The sequence below is a fragment of the Symphalangus syndactylus genome, chromosome 11 (genome assembly GCF_028878055.3).
Source record: "Symphalangus syndactylus isolate Jambi chromosome 11, NHGRI_mSymSyn1-v2.1_pri, whole genome shotgun sequence".
Lineage (NCBI taxonomy): Eukaryota > Metazoa > Chordata > Mammalia > Primates > Hylobatidae > Symphalangus > Symphalangus syndactylus.
The window spans coordinates 14,882,270-14,895,769 of record NC_072433.2 but is presented as its reverse complement, the minus strand read 5'-3'; the positions used below and the strand labels follow the sequence as shown (position 1 = coordinate 14,895,769).

At 39.3% G+C, this 13,500-nt stretch overlaps 1 protein-coding gene across 1 annotated transcript in view; it reads left to right on the top strand.

The window, feature by feature from the left end:
- The first annotated feature begins 789 nt into the window (after positions 1–789).
- Positions 790–13,500, top strand: part of C11H8orf34 (chromosome 11 C8orf34 homolog) — a 483,892-nt gene continuing 471,181 nt past the window's right edge. The window contains 2 exon segments of the mRNA XM_055298752.2: positions 790–1,222; positions 1,225–1,341. Of these exon segments, the coding sequence (XP_055154727.1) occupies positions 1,013–1,222; positions 1,225–1,341 (327 nt within the window). The 5' untranslated portion in view covers positions 790–1,012.

Below are 13,500 nucleotides of genomic sequence, written 5' to 3'. Positions count from 1 at the left end.
TATTAGAAATAAATCTAATTTTGGCAGCACATCATGGTTAGGAGCCAGGGAAATTGTCATTGGGACCTTAGTATTGTTATTTCACAAGAAAGAGAGCTCTGTGAGGAAGCCTGGGCTATCTGCAAATCTTCGACTCGGAAATCCCTGCATAATAAGAAAGGTATTCGCTAAATTTGAGCAGCTCAGGCAGTATCTAGGGGAAACATTGTTAAGTGGGATAGTGTGGTGTCTGAGATGCAGTTACAGGTATACAGACATGACTCAAGGCGTGGATTAGGAAGGCCAACTTTAGAGGAGGGGGGCGGGCTGGCTCACTCATTTCTCTTCTCCCTGTCAAATGCTGAAAGGCTGGTTCCAGCCTTTGAGCTCCTGCACTTTGAGAGTTTTCAGCTGGGTTCTCAGGCTGCGTTCACCCGTCGACTTGCTCCAGGCCAAACCAGATTTTGAAGAGGAAGGCAACTTCTTTTCCGCGGCAAACCCTTAAACCCACGCACCTGCTCACAACTCTGCCCTTCTCAACCCCTGCGCTAGAGCAGGCAGGGCAGAAGGTGCTGAGGAGAGGCTCAGAAGGGGCGGTGGGGACGATCCCCTTTCGAACTGCATTTGTAGCTGCCAAGGAGTAGCCAACAAGCACCAGATTTATGTGCACTTTGAAAGAAGCACCTTCACCATTGGCTTTTTAAGCGGCGCTGTAGCTAGGGAGCGGCTGGTAGAGCGAGCAGTCTCGGGGAGCAGCCCGGGCTGTTTGTTCCCGTCACCTGGGAAAGGAGGCACACACAGTCGCGCGCGCACGGACACACACACACACGCACGCACGCATACACGCTGGTGGCGAGTTCGAGCCCCGCGGCCCCTGTCCGCCCGCGTGCGCCCCTCGACACAGCCCGCCTCCCGCCCCCTGATTCCTGCTGCTGCCGCCCAGAGGAGAAAGGAACCTCTGCCTCGAATTTCCCCACTGCGCCGGGCGCTACGGAGAGCGGCGAGGGTGGGCGCGAGGCGGAGAACGCGATGAATGAGTTCTCCCCTCGCCTCGGAGTTGTCTGAGTTGGCGGCGCTGCGCCCAGGCTTCCGGCTCTCAGCGCCCCACGCGCGCGTAGCTCCCCGGGCTGCCACCCACGCCCGCGGCCGGGGCCGAGCCAGCCACGCAGGGCAGCGGAGGCTCCGGAGCTCCTGTCCCGGCCCCAGTCCGGGTAAAACGAGGGTTGTCCCCAGCGGAGGCGCACACAGCCGCGCGTTCTCCCTGCACTCTCTCCGCGGTCCCGTCTGTTCCCCATGGCGTCTCATCCGCAAACCCGGATCCAGGCTTATCTGGAGAAGAACAAGATTGGTCCCCTGTTTGAGGTAAGGAGCTGTGGAGGAGGGCAGTCCCGCTGTCTTTAGGGGAAGGGGTGCAGTAATGAAAACAGAACACTCTCAATCCCACCCCTCCCAGGGAAGGAGGGCGAGAGAACGAACGCGCGGGAGAGGGCGCCCTGGGATGCACTGGCGTTCGCTCTGTCCCGGCCGGGTGTCCTGGAACGCGGCCGGGAGGGCACTTAGCCAGTTACCTGAACGCGGACAGGTGAGCTCGGGAGGGCCCAGCCTCAGCCTGGCAGGGGAAGTTTTAGCCCTCTGACTGTCCTGCACCTCTCAGCTACATGTTCAGGACCCGAGCAGGCTGAGGCAGGCGACGCATACGGATGCACACACTCAGACTGTGTTGCACACGCACACTTTCTTTTTTGAATTCACGCTATCTTGCTTGTTCGTGTTGGATTTTCTTTTTTTCTTTTCTTTCTTTCTTTCTTTCTTTCTTTCTTTCTTTCTTTCTTTCTTTCTTTCTTTTTCTTTCTTTCTCTTTTTTTTTTAATGAGGGCGGTAATAGAACCCGAAAAGGTGGAGGAGGTGCTTAGCAGTTAATACGATTAACTGGAAGAAAGCTGAACTGGTGAGGAGTAGGCTTCAGTCGGTGCGGGCGTGATGAATGAAACTGGCAAACTGAGAGACTGCCATTTGGTCACTGGACGAAAGGAGAGTCCTTTGCACTGCAGACCCCACGTGTTAGCAGGAGAAAGGGACGGAGAAAGGTTCTGAAAAGCACACACGTATTTATGGAAGAAGACTATAGGTCCGAGCTGTTTTTTTTCCCCCCTCTCTCGCCATTAAAGAATTGAAGACCAAAATACAGTAGAAGGAAGAGCGCGAGGACACGAGAAAATGAGAACTAGAGATTGAAGGCTGGCACCAGCAAAGCGTCCCGCGGGTTGCCAGGGTGCTGGGCAGGGGTGGGGCGTGCGGGCCGTAGTCAGAAGTGGAGGCCCCTGCGGAGGGACTCCCTTGGTCCCATCCAGTTCAGGGGGCACTGACCGGCGGCGAGAGTTCGCGGGAGGGTCGAGGTGCTCCCGCCTCGCCCCCGCCCCCCACGTCTCCCAGAAGCAGGTGCAGCTGTTCTTAACAGCTTGGTCTGGGGTGAAGGCTTGGTATGGGGAGGAGGTTACGTGTCAGTGTCTGAGAGAGGCAGAATCGCGGCAAGTGGAAGGGGCTGCACTGGAGATCGCGGAAAACCTAGCAAAGACTGAAGAGAAGCAAGTGAGAACTGCGGAGAACAAAAAAATAATGCGAGTTAATGACCCTGCAAAAAAAGGGCGCAGAGGACAAAGGTGTGGTCCAATAGGTCTTTTGGGAGGACGGGTTTCACATAACAAGATTTGTAAGATCTCCTAAGTTTTTCTGCCCAACTTTAACGATGGTCCGTCTTGGACGATATGACCATTGTTTCAATCGAAGCTCGCATTGTGGGGTACAGAGTCCTACAATTGCATTGATGCTTTTTTCTGCCAAAAATGTCAACAAAGGCAATCCATGCAAGAGCGAAATAAAATTGATGGAGCTACTAGATTTCTTTTCTTTGCCTTTAGTTTAATGATTATTGGTTATACATAATTCTATATAATTTTTTTAAAGGCAGAAGCATAAAACCTTCTGCAACGCGGTGTATTAATTGCATCGAAAGAATCATAAAATAAATACATTTAGAGTGTGTGTTTTCTCCCTACTCTCCTAGAGTATAAAGTACAATTAGCCTGGGAGAATAAATGAATTGTTTTTAATAAATACTGTTTTAATTTGTTATTTTAAAATCCCCAAGACTCTTTCCAAGTAATAATAATAAAATTAGGAATATATGTGAACTTTCTACAGAATTAGAAAGTAAACTAAAATGGATATTTATCAAGTGCCCCCTAATCCCCACCTTTTAATGCTCACCAGCAAGTTCTGCGCTGAAGAATTTTAAGTGATAGCAACATGTCTCATAAAAGCTTTAGGTCCCCTCACCAAAAAACAAGCACTACCATGCTTCGTATTTTATTGAATACGTGTGACATACACTGGCATTAGCTTAGATTGCAGTGATGAGTAGTGCATTTTTAAGGTTTGATGTTCACTTTAAATAATTGAAGGGAGAAAAATGGATAATAAATTCTTTTTTACTAAAAGCTGGATGTAACACAGTTCCTTATGCAACAATTTTGATCATGATAGAGCTTGATTTTGAGAGTACAATTATACGTATTTCACAAAATTGGAAGATTTTACTAGCGTGTAGCCTATCTTGTTTCATGTTAGGAAACCAGTGCCACCTGCGAAATGGACATTGTTGACCTAGAGACCGTCCATTCTCTTCTAGGACCTTACTCAATAGTTTTCACAGGAATTGATTTGGGTCAGAGGAGGTGCCCAGCAATCTGAACGTATTAAGAAGCAGCACAAATGTTTGCTACAATTTTAATTTCTGGACCACATTTTGAGAAACTGGGCTAAAGTCTCCTTTCACCACTCACAAATTGAAATTGGCAGCTCCATGTCTTGTCATCTATGCTTTGTTGTGTTGAGTCAGTGTAGCTGACACAGGCTTCTTTCAGTTTGGAAAATATGCAGCACCTGACAATATGTCCCCCTTGTGGATAGTTTAAGTTAGGAATGTTTTAAGAAAACTTAATCGGTATGAGATACTTTAAAGATAATCCATGAATGTTATTTAAAACAATAGCAAAAAGTAACCTATTCACTGATATGGAGAATACTTGTGTCCTCTTTTTTACCTGTAGGGCCTATTTACCTACTTTGTTCACTTAGTTTATTTCTTACTTCGTTAATTGCTAATATTTTATGATTTGAGATGCTTATGAAAGTGTTACATGCAGTATGGTGTTTCGAAATTAATTTTAAATTGAAATTAATTTTGTTTCCAGCTGACTCAGGTGAATAAATTTGTACTACTTTTAAATTTCATTGAAGATGTTTTGAAGCATTACAAAACTATGCCTAAAAATCATTGCAGAATTCTGGGCAATGATATTCTGATTAAATAATATGAAGGTGTAAGATGAAAAATACATTTCACAAACTTTCTAATTTTTGTAAGATGTAATGGTTTACGTCTTACAAGATATATATTTGTTATATATATAGATATTATATATAGTGGAATATATATATTCCATGTGTGTTTGTATACACACACACATTTTATGTAAAGAAATAGAAACTTTTAGTTTCTCCCGTTATTATTGATTGGAAGGGTGCTCAGGGCAGTTATATATCTTAGTTCAGGCCTGATCACACTCACAAGAGTGTGAAATCTTAAGTTATTAAGAAGCCGAATAGCAGAGATCTTCATAAAATCACCATAGAATTTTTAAATCTGTGTACTGAAGATGTGGCAGACCGAAGTCACTACCTTTCTCTAAGTGTGGTATGACCTACTCCAAATAGAATGGAATCGCTCTATCACCTTCTCTGTTCCACTCAAAGTGCTTCTACTCACATGGTGTAAATTTGCATTAACTGATTTGGCATATATGTTATGAAATGGACTTATCAAACTTACGGTCAAAGCCTGCATCACTTATATATTTTGCTGTTGTCCAGCTTGCTCTTCTCTGGTACCCCACTGCACATCTTCCAGCCGTGTGTGCAACCCTGAACTCCAATTTGCTGCCAACCCTCAGAAAGCCCATTATTTCACTTTATTGACCTCCCTGATCATACCTAAAAAATTCCCCTTGCTTTTATCAGAGAGCTGTAGTGTCTGTGGAGATCTCCTTTGGTTGTTCCCCCTCTCATAAGGATCACAGCCTTGGGCTACCTATTGTTTGATACATGAAAAGGAATATTTTGTCTAATTTAGGCAGGCTTATGATTGTTCAGGGCAGTGGTTTGGGGATAAGAAGGATACTAGTTACTCATTTATGGCCAGAGGTAAAATTCCCCTCCAGAAAGATATTTTAATGTTTAAAAATAATTTGTCATTAATAAAGATAAAGATGTCATTTTAATAAAAATGATTAGGAAAATGCTTTTATTAGAGAAGTAACAAAATATAATCTTGGTACTTATAATACGTTCAACTTAAATATTGTAAATATATTTTTTGGAGTAATGATTGTCAGGTGATCTTCCCCAGTGCTCAAAGTTATGAAGACTTTTCCTATATCAAAATTTGAATTAATCTTTATGATCTCAGAGCATTTAGAGGAGGCAGAAGACAAAGAAAGCAGTTCCATTTTATAAAATTTTGCCCAGAGTCCAAGTGTTGTCATTGATTTACTTCAAAACGGTTTTTTAAAATGTTACTTTAAATAACATGTTTCTATTACCAGCCCATTTACTTTTCATTTCTGCCTTAATGTATTTTATTTTCATGCAGCTTTTAAATAGCTTAATAAAGTGACTCAAAATCAATTCAGTAAATCACTAGATAACCTTAGAAATAATAATATGTATGTATACCAATATGGCATCAATAAATTTGAAAAAAGAAATAATATTTTGGGCGGGCATGATGGCTCATGCCTGTAGTCCTAGCACTTCGGGAGGCTGAGGCAGCTGGATCACTTGAGGTCAGGAGTTCGAGACCTAAGACCAGCCTGGCCAACGCTGTGCAACCACATCTCTACTAAAAATTCAAAAATTAAGCCAGGCATGGCGGTGCACACCTGTAATCCCAGCTCCTCAGGAGGCTGAGGCAGGAGAATTGCTTGAACCCAGGAAGTGGAGATTGCAGTGAGCCAAGATTGTGCCATTGCACTCCAGCCTGGGCAACAGAGTGAGACCTCATCACAAAAAATGAAAAAAATAGTATTTTAATGTTTGTGGGTCTCTCTTAAGAGAATGTGATCAATGGAAATATGAGGCTACAAAAATAACATAGGCTTTCCTCCCTTTTTTTCATAATTCAATTAAGAAGCCATGAACCAAACAAAGAGAACAGCTAAGACCCATATGACAAGGACAGCTAAGTTGGGAGTTCACCTGGAAATTATCGGAGCACGATTAAAGAAAGGGGCTGAGTGGGCAGTGGCCTGGCAGGGTCAGAAGATTTGTTACATACAAGGTGGGGGCAGAGTATTCAGAAAATAATTAAATATATTGAAAAATATATATATTCAAGTCAGCCTTCTTACTGATGGACATAGGAGTCACAGAGATAGTATAGGGAATGCTAGAATGAACCTTGTTGTGTTGGATTGAAATAGGAGGTGTTGGTGTGATCTCATGGCTTTCAATAATAGAAATAGGTATAGATGTAATAGAAACAAATATAGATTTGTATGTATTTACATATACTTAAGTGCATATGCCTACATTTTCTTCTCAGCTCTGTCTACTGGAAGGGCCTGGGAATAGCAACATCCTGGTAGCAATGAGCATACCTAGCATCCACATTTTGGTTTCTAAATACCATTCTCCATTAAGTAGAACCAGGTGTCCTTGAAGAAATGGTTGATTCCAGGTTTGGGGCTAAGCAAGGTTTGGAGTATCATATGTCAAAAAGTAAGGAAGCGCTCAAGGAATAGTAGGTATGTATCAAAGGACACAGAGGAGGTGCCTACCCCTAAGACGACTTGAGGGTCAAAATAAAGAATGATAGTAACAGATTATTTTACTGAATAAAACAGGAATATTTTACTTCACTGGGATCTAATGGAATGTGGAATGTGCTCAATTCATGGGGAGAAGAGAAGCTTTACCTTATAGTAGAATGCCAACTAATAAAAGTAGAAGGATGATGGAATTAGAAAATCACTGCTTGGCAACCACCTGAAAGATAATTCAGGCAAGAAACATTAATCAGTACTAAAATTAATGGGTAAAAGTTGGATAAACAATAAGATGTTACATAATCTCTAAGTATCTTCCTACAAAATACTTGTAAATTACAAAGGGAAAAAGTAAGTTTACAATAAAGAAACCGGGCAGACACTACTTCGTTCAAGTGATGGGATAAAGCAATATTGTATGCCCATGATAGGATGCATTTAAAACAACACAGCATTGTTTTGTGATTTTCCTGACAATCATGTATAACCTGAACTGAATAATGAGAAAATATCTCATAAAGCTAATAGAGAAAATCTATAAAGTAACTTTTCTAGAGTTTTCAAAAATGTTAAAGTCATGAGGGTCAAGAGAGGCCTCAGACTGAAGGGATATGGCAACTAAGTGCAAAATATGGTTCTAGATATAATACTTCTGTTATGAAAGAGATTATTGGGGAAGTTGACAAAATTTGAATGTGGTCTCTATGTGAATGGAATAAGTAATTATTTGTATTGTTCCTATACTTTTTCTATAATTTAAAATTACCTCAAAAGAAAAATTACTAAAAATAATTTTAAAGAGCACCTAGGAAATCAGTATTTGCAAAATAGTTCACCCACTGGGTTTCTTTAAATAGTAAATTATGTGAATGTAGTTAAGAATTTTGTCAACGTTTATACAAGGAAATGGCTTATACAATAAATAGCTAAAAATCTGAGTAAAGAAAATTTGCAATTCTGGTTAACTAAGCATACGCATTTTCCTCTTCTCCCTCTCAAAATCATTTTGAAATAGCTGAAAAAGTATTTAAACAATAAATGCATAAGAGTGCTGGAAAATAAGAAACAGTGCTGAGGGAGACACTTTCTCCTTTGTGTACAGAATCTCTTTATTACGAATGGTGGCATCTTCTTTGCACCTGTATGTAGTCAGTGACACAGAGTCAATGATGTGTTGTCTTAGTTTTTCTGCTGCTATTACACAATGCCTTTATTTCTCACAGTTCTGGAGGCTGGGAAGTCCAAGATCATGGTGCTGGCATTTGGTCTGGTGAGGGCCCTCTTACTTTGTCCTTGTATGGCAGAAGGCAGAAGGCAAGCTAGCCCAACACTCTATGAAGCCTCTTTTAAAAGGGCTCTAATCCCATTAATGAGGGAGCAGCTTTCTTGGTCTAATCATCACTTAAAGACCTCACTTATAAACCCCCTCAGATTGGCAACATATGAATTCTGAAGGGGCCACATTCAAACCACAGCATATGTAGTGAAAATAGTTCGGAATTTCCTGGAAGGTACCTTAAAATGCATTGTCTCAGTTGGAACAGGCTCCTCATACGACCTTCCTACTATCTAGAAGCCTGTTTGTAATTCCTCTTCTCCTTACTCCGTCTGCATCTTCAGGCAATGACTGATGGAGTTTTTGTCACTATGGATTAGGTTTCATTTTTTAAAGTTTCATGTATATGGAATCACACACTATGCAACTTCTTTTTGGTATATCCTCTTTAACATCTTTAAGTTAATAATTATTAACCTAATGATTTTAATATTCATCCATGTTGCAGCATGTTACCAATTTTTTATTTCTTTTTATTGCTGAGTTATATTCCATATGGCTATGTGCTTTCATTTTTCTTGTGTAAACACCTGGAGTGGATTGACTGAACTATATGGTAGGTATATGTTAAAATTTTAAATAAACTAGCTATTAAAGTGGATGTATAATTCTACATTTCTGTGAACAGTGTATAGGAGTTCCAGTTGTTCCATATCCTCACCCAAACTTGGTATTGACAGTCTTTTTAGCCAGAAACCCATTAGCCGTTCTAATAGGTTTGTAATGATATCTCATTGTTATTTTAATTTATACTTCCCTGATCTCTAATGCGACGAATTTTCTTTTCTTGTGATTATTTGCCTTCCATGTATCTTTGGTAATGTGTCTGTCCAAATATGTTGCCCATTTTTATTTGGGTTGTTTGGGGGTTTTAAGAATTATATGTACTAGATCCTTTTCATTTTCATATAAATTTTAGGATCATTTTGTTAATTTTCATATAAAAATATCTGCTGTAATTTTGATTGGTATTGTGTTGAATTTATAGGTGCTGTTAGGCAGAATTGACATCTTAACAATTTTTAGTCTACGTAAAAAATTAGAGGAGATCTACAAAAAATATCCAAGAAATAATAAGTTAATTAAGGTTTTAGATGCAAGGTATCTTTTACAATTACCTATTTATGTAACAGGTAATCAATTACATATTTATGTTCAAGCAAACAACCATCAGAAATTAAAATAGTAAAAGTACCATTTATAATGGTATTAAAATATGAAATACTTAGGAATTAAATTTTGAAAAGATATATAAGACCCCTATACTAAAAAGTATAAAAGCTCTTGAAAAAATTAAAGAATATCTAAATAAATGAAGAGATGTATTCTTATTTGTGCATAGGAAAACTCAATACTATTAATATGTTCAATTATATATGCTACCTGACTTCAACAGTCATTAAATCAGTTATAAGTAAAAGAAAAGGCAGTGCAGTATTGGTGTAAATTGAAATGAATTATTACCTAAATGTAAAACCTTTTTTCTTCTCAAAGAGAGTGTAGGAGATAATTTTTGTGAGCTTGGGTTTGGAAAGTATTTCTTAAATATGACAGAAATATATAAACTGTAAAAAATCAATAAAATGGACTTATTTAAAATTAAACATTTGTTCTTCAAAAGACATTGTTAAGAAAATGAAAAGGCAAACCAAAGATAGACTATATATCTGAAAAAGGACTCCTGTCTATTATATATAAAGAATACTTTTGTTAAAACACTATGATAAGAAGAGAAAAACACAATTCAATAAATAAACAACATAATTGAATAGACACTTTTCATAAGAAGATGTATAGGTGGCAAAGTAAGTGAATGAATAGCTGCTCAATATCATTAGGGAAATACAGCTAAACCCACTACCCATTCATTAGAATGTCTAAAGTTAAAAAGACTGACTTTAACAAGTGTTGGTGAAGATTTGGAGCAATTAGAACTTTTATATACTAATAGTGGGAATGCAAAATGGTCCAACCATTTTGGAAAAAAGTTTGGCAAGTGAGGTTTATTTCTAGTAGCCCCAAATTGAAAACAGGTGGATTGATATGTTATTGGATAAAAAAATTGCATACATACATAATCTCAATTCAAAAACAGGAATGAAATGGGACATCACCATAGACTGCAGACATCAAAAGAATAATAAGGGAATACTAGGGATGACTCTATACACATAATTGACAACTTAATTGAAATAGACAAAGTCTTTGAAAATACAAATTGGACAATTCATGGAACATGAAGTATATAATTGAATTGAATTTGCATTTTGAAAACTTCCCGAGAAAAGATCTTCTGGCCCAAACCAATTCAGTGAAGATTATCATCAAATATTTTAAAAATAATCAATACTAATTCTATACACTCTCTTCCAGAAGTGGAGGAAATACTTTCCAGTTTATTTTATGAAGCTAGTTTTACCCTTTTGCCAAAACCAGACAAAAACTGTACAAAAAAGGAAAACTACAGATAAAATTCATTACATTATGAATATAGACACAAAAAAACCTAACAAAATTAACAGAATTCAGAAATAAAAAAAAAACTTATACACTACGACCAAGTCAGGTTTCTTACAGAGATACAAGGATAATCCAGTTAGAAAATCAATGTAATCTGCTATCTTTGTACCTTCTGGCTGCTATACTGAAAATACTATAAATTAGGTGACTTATAAACCATAGAAATTTATTTCTCATAGTTCTGGAGGCTGGAAGTCCAAGATCAAGGTGCCTGGCAGATTTGGTGTCTGGTGAGGGCCCACTTTCTGATTCGTAGATGGTGGCTTCTCTATGTGTCTTCACACGGAAAGGGCAAAGGAGCTCTCTTGGGCCTCTTCTAAGGGTGCCAATCCCATTCATGAGGGTTGTCAAAGTATGGAAGTAGTTCAATGGAGGGAGGATAGCTTTTTCAACTATCAATGCTGCTAGAGCATTTGGATATCCATTGGCAGAAAACCAAAGCTCGACCTCACTCACACCTTGTACAAAAATTAACTTAAAGTATATCACAGATTTAATGATGTCACATATATGGGAAATCTAAAAAAATTGAACTGGGTACCAGAAAATATAGTGTGGATGTCCCCTCCATATCTCATGTTGAGGTGTAATCCCTAGTGTTGAAGGTGGGGCCTGGTGGGAAGGGTTTGAGTCCTGGTGGCAGATCCCTCATGGCTTGGTGCTGGCCTCACGATAGGAGTGAGTTCTCATGAGATCTGTTTAAGTGGTGTGGCACCTACTCCTGTGCCCCTCTGCCCATCCTGCTTTTGCCATGAAACATGCCTGCTCCCACGTCACCTTCTGTCATGAGTAAAAGCTCCCTGAGGCCGTCCCAGAAGCTGAGCAGATGCCAGTGCCACACTTCTTGTATAGCCTGCGGAACTATAAGCCAATTAAACCTCTTTTCTTTATAAATTATCCAGTTTTAGGTATTTCTTTATAGCAATGCAAGAGTGGCCTAACACATCAGGGGTTGAGGGTGGAGTGTGTGAGGAGAAAGATTGGGAGATGTTGGTCAAACGACATGAGGTTTCAGTTAGAAGGAATAAATTCTGGGCTCTATTTTATAGCACAGTGGCTGTAGTTAATAATAATGTATTGTATACTTGAAAATTCCTAACAGAGTAGATTTTAGATGTTTTTACCACAAACAAAAATGATAAGTATGTGAGGTAACAAATATGTTAATCAGCATGGTTTAGTCATTTCACAATGTATATCAAAATATCACATTGAACATCATAAATATAATATTTGTCAATAAAAGTTATAGATGTAAATTTTAAAAAACAAAACTTAAAAACAAGGAAATTCTAAGGAAAGTTCCTAGAGATCTAGAGTTACACTTAGACTTGACAGCATAAGCACAGTCTATAGGAGGACATATTGATAAATTGGACCTCAGCAAAATTAAAAACTTTTGTTCTGTGAAAGACTGTATTAAAAAGATTAGAAGACAAGTTACTGGGTAGGAGAAAATATTTTCAAAGCACACATCTAACAAATGGATAAGATCTATTTATAGAATACAGAGCTCTCAAACTCAGCAGTGTAGTAGCCCCCTCTTATCTGTGGTTTCAGTTACTCATGGTCAACCTGGCCCAAAAATACTAAACAGAAAATTCCAGAAATAAACAATTCATAAGTTTTAAATTGCATATCATTCTGAGTAGCATTATTAAGTCTGACCCTGTCCCACTCGATTTGGGTGAGGTGTGAATCATTCCTTTGTCCAGCGTCCCCACACTGTCTATTCCACCCACCCGTCAGTCACTTAGTAGCAGTCTCAGTTATCAGATTGACTGTTGTGGTATCTCAGTGCTTGAGTTCAGGTAACCCTTATTTGACTTAGTAATGGCCCGTAAATGCAAAAGTAGTGATTCTGGCAATTCAGATATGCCAAAGAGAAGCCTTAACGTGCTTAAGTAAAAAGGTGAAAGTGCTCTCCTTAATAGGGAAAGAAAAACGTCATAGGCTGAGATTGCTAAAATATACAGTAAGAATGAAGCTTCATGAAATTGTGAAGAGGAAAAGAAGAAGTTTGTGTATAAGTAGGGTTTGGTACTGTATATAGTTTCAGGCATCCATTGGGGGTCTTAGAATGAATACCTGCAAGATAAGGGGAGACTACTTGTATAAACAAAACAAATTAACCAACACTCCCTCTAATAACCTAAATGCAATTAGAAAATAGGTAAAAGACAAGAAGAGACATTTCACATAAGAGTGTATACCGATGGTAAATAAGCACATGAAAAGATGTTCAAAACCATTTGCCATTAGAGCAATACAAATTAAAACCACAATGAGAAATCACTACACACCTATCCGAATGGCTAAAATAAAACTGAGACCACCAAATGATGGTGAGGATGAAGAGAGACTGAATCACTCATGCATTGCGGGTGAGAATATAAAATGGTCCAATCACTCTGGAAAACGCTTTGACAAATTATTCTATTTTATTTTTACATTTATTTATTTATTTATGAGACAGGGTCTTACTCTGCGGCCCAGGTTGGAGTGCAGTGGCATGATCTTGGTTCACGGCAGCTTCTACCTCCCTGGACTCAAGGGATCCTCCCAACTTAGACTCCCAAGTAGCTGGGACTACAGGCACGTGATGCTCTATGCCTGGCTAATTTTTTTAATTTTTTTATTTTTTAAGATGGAGTCTTGCTCTGCCACCCAGGCTGGAGTGCAGTGGCACAATCTCAGCTCACTGCAACCTCCGTCTCCTGGGTTCAAATGATCCTTCTGCCTCAGGCTCCCGAGTAGCTGGGATTACAGGCATGCACCACC